The sequence below is a fragment of the Camarhynchus parvulus genome, chromosome 4 (genome assembly GCF_901933205.1).
Source record: "Camarhynchus parvulus chromosome 4, STF_HiC, whole genome shotgun sequence".
NCBI lineage: Eukaryota > Metazoa > Chordata > Aves > Passeriformes > Thraupidae > Camarhynchus > Camarhynchus parvulus.
The window spans coordinates 4,398,564-4,411,624 of record NC_044574.1 but is presented as its reverse complement, the minus strand read 5'-3'; the positions used below and the strand labels follow the sequence as shown (position 1 = coordinate 4,411,624).

Sequence of the window (13,061 nt, the reverse complement as noted above, 5' to 3'; positions counted from 1 at the left end):
GGGCTTTACATTCTGGACTGGTGTTCTGAGGGAATGATGCTCATCACAGAAAATCTGCCTTTTTTTTTTTTCCTAACACATATTAATCAGTTGGCCAATTTTAAAACCATCTGACAGAGAGAAAAGATCTTAAGGATGGCGAATAGCTGGAGTTTGATGGAAAATTGTCTGGGTAGGAGAAGAGCGATCCAATTCAGTGCTCTGTGGAGGGAAATTTGTTTTGTGAAGTCAGAAGCTGGATTGCTGTGGAAACCCAGGGCACTGGGAATATTTCTCTGTCTGCTCTGGGGTGCCCTGACCCTCAGGGGAGCACTGACTCTGACCCTCATTCATGGAGAAATTTTCCCAGACTTCAAGATAGACTGGAATCCACAAAATTGTGAAATAGATTATAGAGAGCAGTGTAGGTGTATCACTTGGTGAGAAATTGAGGTTTTGGGATTTTAGTGTGTTGTGGATGGAAGCAAGATGGAGGGCACAGGGTGTTGTCCTGGGTTTCTACTTCATGCTTCTTCTTCCTTCTTCTCCATGGGTTTGGGTGGCATTTTGTAATTGGGCAGAAGAGTCAGCACTGTGGCTCTGTGGGATCAGTTATTGGGTTAAAAGGGAAAATAATCCAGGTGTCAGTTCTTAATTGGATAGTTTAGTCTTAAAAGGCCTTGTACCAAGAGATTGTTGGCCATTTTGTGGCTTCTAATGAAAAGCTGCAGAACTCACAGCAGTGCGACTGTTTTACTGATGATAAATAATAAACACTTGAGTCTGAACACAAATTACTGTCTCAAATGCCTTCAATCCTGACCAGAGAAACCAACAACTGGGACGATCCCCACAGCTGGCCAGAGTACCCACACAGGTACCAGCTGGGCAGGAGCCACAAGCAGCCCATCACTCTCTGCATTTCACCTGGAGTCACAAATCAGCCTCAGATGAGGAATGAGCAGGGAGAATGATGGGGGTGAGAAGATGAGAGGAAACATGAGAATCAAGGACCTGAGATTATTGCTGTAGAAAGCCCTAAGCAGGCAGTGCAATGCTAGAGAAAGCAGAATTTCATTAATTCAGGTGTTCACTATTTTGGTTTTCAGCCCTGTGTCTCACAACATGGATACCTCAGAGGTTTGTAGGATACTGTCTGGAAAAGACAATTTGAGAAGAGGACATTTTTGACAAAAGAACTGCTAAAGTGGAATGTTTTGCCTCAGACAGTGGTGTGAAAAATTCTTTTTTCCACATTCAAAATCACCACCTTAGCTACTACCTGTATGTAGCTACTAAAAGAATGTTGGTATTTCTCTGCTTTTTGCGCACCTGTCCAAAAACTTGAGCTGGATTTTACCCAACAACACACAAAGGCCACAAAACGATAATCAGGCGGCAAAAAAATGCATTTTTGATACTGCACACAGAAACTTAGATATCTAAAAGTAAGATTAATTTCTATTAGGCATCCATTCCATTAAAGTGAAAGCTCAGGATGTCAGACTAAATGCTCAAAAGTATTTATCAAAATGCAACTGGTAATGTAGATATTTCAGGACTTTATACTGCACAGTTCCTATTAATACATATGTTTTAATGAAGTTTTGTTGCCTAAAATTGCAAGGAGAAGCAGAAATCTAACATTAAAAAGAATACAGTACTTTTTGTTTTTTAATTTTTTTCTACTTTCAGATGAAATATGAACATTTAAAAACCTAGCAAAATTCTTTGAAACAAAGGAAAATCTCCTTGGCCATTGTAAAAATGAGGGTTTAATTTTTAATATTTATTTATAGGTAAATATTTGTATTTGCAATGCTAGGCTAAAAATAAATTAATAATTTTCAAAATGAAAATGGGAAACTACTGGAAAAATCCACACTAGACTTTTCAAAGCTCTCAGGCTTCTTAAAAAAAAACACAACAATTTCTGGATAATTTCTGGACACTTTCCAGTTTTTAAGAAAATGAGAAAATGATAATTTTCTGTGGAGAATTTATTTCATGCAGTAATTCTAAGCAGCTTTAGTAAGAACATAAACCTCAGTCTGTAGGAGTTGGATGAATTCTCCTTAACAGCTCTATGAGAGTATAATTTCCAGTATAAATTGAGGATTGGTGGTGAAAAAGAAATCTTATTTCTGCCCAATTCCTTCCACTTGGAGGCACAGGAAGCCTTGAATGGACAAAAAATGGAATAATCTAGGCAGGCTGCTGTAATGGCAGCACAGATGGGTGCTATTTAAGGCAAAAGAAATTATTTTGGTTATTCCACCTCGAGTGGCTGGTGCAGAATGAAGCAGCTCAGCCACCAGGGGTGGCAGCAGGGCCAGCAGGTGGGACAGCAGTGGTGGTGACAGCACAGCAGCAGCTGCTGCTCTGAGCTGTGCCTCCAGTGTCCTTCCCGCCTCTCTCAGTGTCACCCCAGAGCTGCAAGGTTCTAATGTCAGGTGTGCCCGCTGCTTTGGGGTTACCTGTAGCATTTGAACTCTCGGGTTGGTGTTTCTCTTTTCTCCTATGGAGGAAATACTAACAAAAGGATTGGAAAAAGAATTGCAATTCCAAAAGGATTCCAAAAGGATTGGAATCAACCAGCACCTGCTGCTGGCCTGGCTTGCTGTGCCACATGCCTTTGTTACCTTTTGGGTTTTGTCTCATTTTTTTAACGACAGGCTTGCATACCAGGGGGAAAAGAGATCTCCAATCTTTCCAATTGGCACAACTTTTTATCAGATCCAGCTCTTTCTTCAGCTTGTTCAAAATGAAAGGCTGATTCAGCCTGGGGAAGAGAAGGCTTCAGACCTTCTAGCACCTTCCAGTGCCTAAAGGTGCTACAAGAGAGCTGGACAGGGACTTGTGGAAAGGGCATGGAGTGACAGGACTTTGACATTTGTAAATGGCTTTACACTCCCAGAGGGCAGTGTTACAGAATCACAGAAATTTTAGGGTTGGAAGGGACCTCTGGAGATTATCCAGTCCAACCCCCTGTCAAGGCAGAGTCACCTGGAACGGGTGACACAGGAATGTGTCCAGGTGGGTTTGGAATGTGCCAAGAGAGGGAGACTCCAGGGCCTCCCTGGGCAGCTGTTCCAGTGCTCTGCCACCCTCAGCATAAAGAAATTCTTCCTCATGTTGAGGTGAAGTTTCTTGTGTTTTAGTTTGTGGCCTTTAGTCCTTGTCCTGTCATTGGGCACTGCTAAAAGAAGTCTGGCACCACTCTGTGACCCTTGCCTCAGAAATATTTATATGGATTGATGAGATCCCTCTTATTCTCTTTTCCAGACAAAACAAGCCCAACTTCTACAGTATCTCCTCATAAGGGGGATGCTCCAGACCCTTCATCATCTTTGTGGCCTCTGCTGGACCTTCTCCACTAGCTCCTTGTTTAAATTGCACTGAGGAGCCTGGGTTAGATTTTAGGATGAAATTCTTCCCCTGTGAGAGTGGGGAGGCCCTGGCACAAGATGCCCACGGAAGCTGTGGGTGCTCCTGGATCCCTGGAAGCATCCAAGGCCAGGCTGGATGGGGCTTGGACATCCTGGGTTAATGGAAGGTGTCCCTGCTCATGGCAGGGTGTTGGATAGAGATGGGTATTAGGGTCTCTTCCAAGCCAAACCACGCTGTGATTTCATGAAAATCCAGTAAGGAATGGCAGCAGTAAGCCATGGGCTGGCAAGGTGTGTCTGCTTCCAAGAAACTGCTCAGTCTGACTATATGTCTTACTATAAACTGCCAGTAAGAACATCAAGCTAATGTAAGACATATAATTAGATCTCTATAATAGTTTCCCGATTCCCAGGAGAGTTTAAATGATAAGTTTAAAAGATGTAATTCCATCAGAATAAGAAATATTGAAGTGACTGTGAATTGTGAGGCAGAATTTTAGCACTGTGTGTTCCATCCACAATCATTTCCCATGTCTGCATGTTATGCAGATAATGAAATCAAATCTCCCAAATAAAGAGCTAAGTGACCTGGGGAGAAAATGAAAAATCAGTCTCAGATGGGTGAATACTGAAGACTTGCAAGGGAGCCTGACTACCAGTTGGGAAAAAAAAAATCTATCTATTTAACTATATTTGTATTTTCCATCACCAGAACGCCTCTTGTAGGTTATTGTTGCCATGATATTTTCTGAAAAAGCCTTTCCTTAGGATTTTTTCCTCCTGAGAAGCTGAGAGGCCTCAGGAACAAAATGTAAACAATGGTTATCTGCTGCTGTGGAATGCAACAGGTGCATCTGTGATTGGTCTCATGTGGTTGTTTCTGATTAATGGCCAATCACAGTCCGAGACAGAAGCTTTTGCTATCATTCATTTTCTATTCTTAGCTAGCCTTCTGATGAAATCCTTTCTTCTATTCTTTTAGTACAGTTTTAATATAATATATATCATAAAATAATAAATCAAGCCTTCTGAAACTGAGTCAGATCCTCTTCTTTTTCCTCATCCTAAGACCCCTGTGAATACCGTCACAGGTTATCTAGTTTTATCGGTTAACTTTAAACATCCAAAGTCTGAAAAGCAAGTTTTAAAATGGATTCATTAAGACAAAAGGCATGATGATATTCAAAGTTGGTTGAAAGACTGAAATAGTGGGACACTGTAACCTCCACTGCAGCTCATTTCTTCTAAATCTTCAGGCCTGTCTCCCCAGCCATCAAGCCAAGCCTTCAGTGACACCCTCACATTCTGGAATTCAGCAGGGAGTGCACAGGCAGGTCTGGGCAGCCATACACAGGTACTCTGCTGATTATATTCATGTGATGAAGCAGAACATTGATCATGATTCTGAAGGATCATGATTTACGGTCAGAATGCACTTTGTTGAAAGCAGACTCCATCTTCCTCTATGTTTGTGCAAAAGCCAGCACAATTATGATTTAATCTTGATTAGTTTACTAGCAACTGCCACAATTTAATAAACATTATACCTACGTGATTAACTTCCATAAATATCAGAAACTGTACTAAAAGCCTCATCTCCAAGCAGGAAAATACAATATCTGTGCATGACTTCCCACATCCAGAATTCCAACCTCTCTGAGGCTGAACATTGCACGAGGGTGAATACACATGAGAAGCACACAGCTTATTAAGACAGGTGCCATTTTTACATCACGTTTCAGAGTAAATTTGGCTTTAGGGATGAGTAATTCAGGCAACTGCTGAGAGCCTCACACAGAACTCACTCATGTGTTAGCCTGCTACTTCCTTGAAGCAGTGAGAACAGAGGTGGGAGGCAACACATGGTCCCAGCTCCACTGCAGAGATGAGGATCCCACAAATTTGGAGGTCAGAACAGCAAAGATCTCTCTTCTGTCATTAGCTGAGCAGCAGATGTGATGCCAGGCTTTATATAGGAGACTCAGTGACTCATATTGTCCGTAGGTCCACTGCAATGGGTTTGTTATTTGGCAAAAGAAGCTCTGAGAAGATGATCTTCAAACACGTCTGCTAAAGGTTAGGAAGGAGGAGCTGAAATCAGCTGAGCTTTAGCAGTGCAGAGCACTGATTTCAAAATGCCTACAGGGGCCACTCTCTCCAAAATTATCATGCTGCAAATAGGTGAAGATACATTTAAATCTTTACTTGGTTTGGCAGTTTTCTGGATTTGGGATAATTTTCAATGAGGCCAGGTAGAATTTTTTATTATTACTATTATTATTGTTATTAAATTTGTACAAAAAATGCAGAACTGGGGTCATTCTCCAAGGGAGAAAAAAAGAGCTAAAAAGAGGCAATCTGTCCTGCTTTAACTTGAATGTAAAGAGAAACCTGACTCTTTTGGTTGCCAATCTCATTTCACTTTTCCATCTCAAGCTTTCCGAAGTAACCTTTCTATCTTATCACAAAACACAATGATAAATGTAATAGAAGAAAGCCAAAATGTATGGTTTAAACTAGGTTTTGCTGTTATTCATAAAATCATAGGATAGTTCAGGGCTAGAAGGGGCATTTAAAGGTCACCTGGTTTATTTCCCTGTGCCATGGGCAGGGCCATCCTCAATAAGATCAGGTTGCTCAGACCCAATCTGGCTTTGAGTGTTTACAGGAATGGGACATCCACCTCTCTGGAAAAATTGTTATTATGACTTTCTGTATCTTCACAGGATCTTTATTTACTACAGTACCTTGGAAGTTCTCTTTGAATATATTTTACTCTTACAATTTTTCATATTCTGCTCATCTTTCCTGTTACTCCAGTGAGAGTATTCAAATAAAACACAAATAAGCACATATGCCAGTGTTTTTATGACTGGGTTTTTGAGCTGCCAAGGCAGGGAAGGTCTGGACAATCTGCCTCCCCTCCCACATGGAAAGACCATTTGGGCTTGCACTTGGAATGCATTTCCTTCTCCCTTTTTTTTGTCACAGGAAATGTTGCTACTTTGCTTAATGTCATGTGCAATGTAGGGCCATATCTATATGAGGACATCAATTCTTTACACCTCCTCATGTGGAGAAGCCAGCGTGAAGTTGGAAAGCAATGATTTCCTTGGAAAATCAAGAAATATTATCAAAAGCAGGGCTCACCTGTCTCCGAAGGTCTCGTGTTTTCTTGGTCATCTTGTCAATGGCAATGTTGAGTGGGTCTCCCTTCTCCTTCCTTCCAGTCTGTAAAAACCACAAAATTTTAGAGTTAGAGAAAAATCCTCTAGGCAATATAAACTTAAAAAAAATGATAAGGATTCATCAAAGGAAATTATTGCAGCTTTTTTGTTTGCTACCATCAAGTTGTTATTTGCAAAGTAATGTTTAAACGTGTTTATGTGCAGGAGGCACAGAAGATTATTTTAGAACAATCCTAAAGTGATAAGAACAAAGATTAAGGTGACTCACCGGAGAGTTCAGAACTTTTCCACCAATAAATTATGTGCATATATTATAGCTAATACTCAAAAAAATCTGGCAAGACCTTTCACTATAAAATGAATATTAAGAGTTTCTAATCTCCATCCTGCCAAGCACTGGGAATGTTAAACATGATAATAAGCAGCAACACAGCTTGAGGACAGAAGGAAAATGGTCCCTACGCCTGTAACAGGAATCATATTGGCAGACATTAGGTTCAGTATAAAGAAGAATTCCACTTAAAACACTTTCCTGCAGGAAGTCTCAAAGCAAAACTCCTCACGAAGATTAAAAAGGGGGAAAAAAGCCTTTTGTGTCTCATAACCAATGGGGGGAAAATATGGTTTTCAGGTTCAATGGCACAAAAAGCATTAAGTGACTTTGTTAGCTGTATTACCTTTCTCTTAAAAGAAAACTACTTCTCTAAAGATTTGTCACATCTTTTGCACATTGAACTCTGTTTGAAAGCTTTTCATCAAGAATCAAAATGATCTTCCATTCTTCCTGGCAATACTCTTTCCTTCCCAAGGCTGTTTTCAAATGCTTCTATTTAGAATTGTTCCTTGCATATGATTAAGAGCGATTTTCTCTCTCCAGCTGAGCCTAATAGCACACGTTTCTCGGAGCTATTGAGAAGTCACTTTTGGGGTGGGGTGGGGATTAAAGACACCCTTTCAATGATACCCTCTCACATGTACAGCACAGTTATCAGCCCTGCATTGGCAAGAGGCCTCTGTTCCAGTCTTTGCTTTAGGCATTCATTCCAGAGAACGCCTGCTTTCTGTTACTGCCTGTAATTCTAATTATGACATGAGGCCAAAGCTTTTATGATCATTTAAAAATCTGAAAAACCCATCCCCTTTCTTTTATTTAGAAATTCAAACATAACAATATCAAGTGCCACCAGAATTTAATACAAAACATAAATTTACCTCTTAGCTTTCTAAAAAGGATCCATTACAAATTCTGGAGTTAATCACACAAATTGACACCAGAAAACAGGGAGAGAAAGCATTTGCTATCACACAAGAGGAGGCATCTGTGTCACCCGCTGATATTTTTATCTCACTTTTCTTGCGTTCATCCTTTGACTGAGTTCTTCTGGTCCCCAGCTGAAGAACCACATTTCTTTAGCCTGAGCAATGTCAGCACAGGCTTCTGGTTTTACATGTCCCAAATTCAGTCCCTGGTATTTTGTTCAAGAAAGCAGGTGCCATAGGTGCACACAATCGAGCCTGTTTCTCAAGCTGAAGTTTCACAATAAAGCTGAGGCAGAAAAGTTTGGTTCAGGAAGCCTCTCCTGATGTCGGAATGGTACAGCAGGGACTGCCAGATGAGCCAGTTTCAGTCAGGTTCTAGTTTGTTAGACTACAGAGATATAGTCTAAGAAAACTTAGAAAAAAAAGAAAATTACTCCAGCTGTGTGCTGTGCAGTTTCTGAACCAAGTTTCCTTGGTTACACTCATGTTCTGGGATGTTTTTTTTTTCCCCAGTCCAATAATTCAATTTAACTAATATTCTTTAAGTTCTTCTCTTCTTTCTCATTGTTGTTTAAGCTTTAATGGACTGGCTTAGGAAGATCCATAACCACAGAAGACATGTTGAGACTTTTTTTTTTAGGGCAAAGAGAACCTTTGTTTGGCACTTTTTCTTTCCCTTATTTTAAATAAAATCAGGGAATAATTTGCTAAACAGGCCAAAATTCCTGTGAGATTAGCACAATGTGAATAATCAAAGAGCAAACACCAAGACACTTAAGACTACACAGGGATGGTATTTTAAAACAAGTGGTTCACAATTCCTCTTCACTGACCTCATGCAGGTCAGATATATTTTGTATTCACCACCAGCATGGTGAGGGCAAGCTATTAATGCCTGGCACCCACTTAGGGGTCAGAAAATTGTCCTTGAGCAGGAACTTGGGAATCCTTCTAGGGTAGCCAGCTATGGGATATAATGACACTAAATAAATTAAGCATTTGATAAACTGCACCATTTAGAGGAAAAGGTTCCTGAGCATAGGGGAAAAAAAATTTGAGATGGACCTCAAAGTTTTTAATTTCATTCCTATCTGGGTGTTTTGTATGTCTCATAGGTGGGAACTCTCACTGAGAGCAGGCCCATGACAGCCTAAATCCAGCATCCCTCCTAAGCCTCCCTTCAAATCTATCTGGTAACTTTTCAACTCCAGTTTTAAATAAAGAGTGTTTATATAAACAGTGGCCCTTAAGGTACATCCTATTGCGAAACACAAAACAACTGGGAACCCTTCTGTGACCCTTAGGCCACACAACACAAACTGTCCATATCCATCTGGCCAGAACCTTGTCCCTCCAAAGCAGAGCAAAGCTTGTTTCACATTGCTGTGTGCAATTGCCTGTGATGGTTGTCACAAGGGTTCTTGGGTGAAGGAAGAGACGAGATATTTGACTCCATTATCAGAAGGCTTGATTTATTATTTTATGATATATACATCTATTATAACTATACTAAAAATAAAAAGCAGGAGAGCTTTTCAGAAGCTTGCTAAGCTAACAATAGAAAAATAAAGAATGATAATAAGGCTGCTCTCTCCAACTCTGTCTGAGAGAGTTCCCTCCCCAGATTGGCCATCAACCATAAACATCCAAGCTGGGCCAATCCAGACGGACCTGTTGCATTCCACAGCAGCAGATAACCTACTGTTTACATCTTGTTGCTGAACTTCTCAGCTTCAGCAAGAAAAATCCTGAGAGAGGATTTTTCATAAAAGAAATGTCTGTGACAATTGCCCAAATTGTGCCTCAGTGCTGCCTGAGATGCGAAATGGGATGTGCTGGAAAACTAAACCAAACCAAAAGATCCAGCTGAGCTCGCTCAGTGGCAGTATTTTATTAACTCACACAAATATGGCTGAAGTCTCCCATTCTGCATCATTTTTACTTATGCAGGCATTTTAACTGACCTTCACCTGTTACTTATAAAATGGCCTTTTGGTCCGTATACAAACCCCCTTCTTCAGCATATGATTTCAAAGAAATTTGTTTAGTAAATCACATTATAGAAAAATAACTAGCATGGCATGTGATACTACATAGCTTCAGGCAGGTCTGTCAAACACCATCTGCTCTGTGCTGAAAATATAAGTTTATTAAAGTTTATTTATTTAAGTCCTTAAATACTCTTATTTTATTGTTGCTCTGTGATAAATTTTTGGCCTTCATTCCTAGAAGGGATAGAAAGGAATTTATGGGTTTCCTGAAAAAATGAAAAAGCTTGGTATTGAGCCATTTGCCATTTCTCTGTTAATCTTTCTCTGCAAAGGGAAGAAAGATACTTTGGGATGAAAAGGAAGTAAAAATTGCTGCTGGCATTGGGTTAAAAGGAGAAGGAGGAGAAATGCACAGAATCCCTTGAATGCCAAAATGTCTGTATTCAAGTTCCTATGGACAGAATTACATCTATTCATGGTGTAATGAGGAGAACTTAGCAACAGGAGAATATATTAACCAAGTCCCTGATTTCTTGTGACCATTAACAGCATTTGCATACTCGAGATATTTTCAAACAATTTTCTCAGTCTGAGTTGCTTCCATTCTAATTTCCTTAGAGCTTTTCCCGGCCCATCTGATTTATTTTCAGTTCAGGATGAGCCAATTCCCACAGGCTCTGACCAGGGGCTGTGCTGGCTGCAGACTCCCCCAGATCCAGGAGAGGATCTTCCACCATTTCTGCCCTGAGGCTGCAGGTCCCTCCCAGGTCACTCAATGTCAGATACAGCTCCCTGAATATAATAGTCAAGTGTTTTTAAGCCTGATTTGCCACCTCACATGAGAAGCTGTGTAGTTTCTCGACACCTCCATGTCTGGTAAGTGGAAGAAACCAAGGTACTGACTGTTCTGTTACTCCAGAAAACACCTACAGTCTCGACCAGTGCCAACAGGATTACCTGAACAATAAAGACAGAACACAGAAATTTATATCAAACAAAGTCTGAAAAGCCTTACAGGTAAAACTGCGTGGTATCAAGGCTAGAATTTATTTATACAGGGAACTTCAGCTGTATTTGGTTAGGAAATGAAATAAAATACGAACAAAATGCACTTAAGGATGGTGAGACATTTCAGTATCTGCTGAATGCTAGAAAGATCTCTGCTAAGGTTTGTTTTCCTTTTTACAAAGACCTTTCCCTCTCCTTCCATTTTTCCTTTTTACACTTTAAACTGTTAAGAGTAAAATATTAAACTCCTAAAATACGTATCACAACTATTAAGAACATTTACATCCCACAACTTGCTCATTACAGAACTCTTTTGATCAGCACGAGGTACTTAACAGGACATTTTTCTAACCCCAGAGAATTCACAGAACCAAGACAAGGACAGTCAGGCCAATCAGCCCAGAGACTTGGTGCATTTTAGATGAGATATGCTCAACTTTGGAAGAAGATGCTCCAGACTGGAACTGTGTTGTTGGTTTTTAATGATTCCAGATATACCACTAATGAGGAAATCACAGAGCTCAAATTTCAGTGGATGAAACAAATGAAATTACTACGACCAAAATTATGATAAGGACAGATGTTATTGTAATGAATATCTTCGCATTGAAAAGTTAGGATCACCTAGAGATGTTGGAGAAGCAAAGCCAATACTTTGAGCATGTTATTATAAAAAATGCCAGATGAACAAGGCTGGACTACAGACTATAAAACTATATAGAAGTGAATTGAATGCCAAGAAATACACAAAAAGTGGGGCAACTGCAGGCTACAAAATAATGTCACAGACAAAACACCGATGAGTATCACAACTAAAGGAGTGATTACTAGAGTACACTATTTTCCTTTAAAGCTTGCAATTTAGGAGTTCAGGGTTTCAATTAAACAGCAACAATATTAATAACAACATTCTATGTAAGATGTTTTGGAACCACCATTTCCAGATGTTCCTCTTTTTTTCTCTGCTGCTTCAGATGTGAGACAAAATATCTGGGAGAGTCAATCTCCTCTAACATCAACTGTTGCATGTCCAAGACACCCTCACTACTGTTTCAAGTAATTTAGCCTCCAGGAGACAGCTGGAAAGATTATCTATTGATCCAAAAGCTACCAAACACTGATCTATTTTTATATTTTCATCATCCCCTAGGTAGAGGGCTCCATTATTTACAGGTTATTCAGAACTTCAATATCACAATGTTTTATTAAGGTGTAAATTGCTGCTCAAAAATATAGCTGTCCTAGTATTTTATTTTAAATGTTGAACATCACTCCTTTAAAACTATGGCAATGTTCAATAGCCCTTTTAAAAGTGATGAAGAGAACCTTAGTACTAAAAGGAAAAACATTTTGACCAACAGGCTGCTGCATCAGTGCTTTTAAGCAGAAATCTAGGTTTAAACATACCAATACATAGCCCTCTTCTGATAGAAGACAATTTAGTTTGGGTCAGGGAAAGGCTAAACAATATATTCCAGGAGAAGTAGAGACTAAATTTCACTGGAAGTTGAAAATTCTAGCAATTTTCTAAGGAGATGGGTCAGGAAAACAAGTTTTACAAAATCTGCATGGTTCCTCTAGAGATGAGCTGAAGAAGACTTCTTAAAATAGTAAGTTTAAGAAAGATTGAGTGTTAAGAAGTCTCTTGAGAATGTGGTATGAACATGAATTACTGTTGTACCCAGTTCAGTGCTTTTATAGTATTTTTACTCATATAAATTATTTTGGTTTTAGAATTTATTCTAAGGAACTGCATTGGAGATTCTGCAGTCACCCATTTTCCAGCTTCAATTTTGCTATAGAAATTCCTCCTGTGAAACTAAAATTTGTGCATTTCCAGGTCCTCTTAACAATTCATTTATTTCATCAGGAGAAAGAAAAAAAAAGATAATTTTGTACAGAAAAGGTTGCATAGTAATGTCTTTAGAGCTTTGTTTATGTGGTTGCAAAGGAGAAAGGCTGAGTTACCACAGAGAAAGGAAAAGACAGAAATCATGGAATGACAGCACGGTTTGGGTGGGAAGGGACATTAAAGCCCATCTCATCCCACCCCTTGCCATGGGTGGGGACACCTCCCACTAGCCCAGGTTGCTCCAAGCCCCATCCTGTTGTCATCTTAATGCAGGGGTTTCATGCTGTTGTCTCCTATCACAAAAGTTCCACACCTTCTTGGTGTTTTCTCATGGGCAGCTCCTCAGAGCACTGACTCTTTCTTCTTCACAAAGCAGCCAACTGACTCCAGGTCC

At 39.8% G+C, this 13,061-nt stretch overlaps 1 protein-coding gene across 1 annotated transcript in view; it reads right to left on the bottom strand.

Moving 5' to 3' along the window:
• CTNNA2 (catenin alpha 2) overlaps nt 1-13,061 on the bottom strand; it is a 418,638-nt gene that overhangs the window by 112,014 nt on the left and 293,563 nt on the right. Inside the window, 1 exon segment of the mRNA XM_030948202.1 lies at nt 6,519-6,599. Within this exon segment, the coding sequence (XP_030804062.1) occupies nt 6,519-6,599 (81 nt within the window).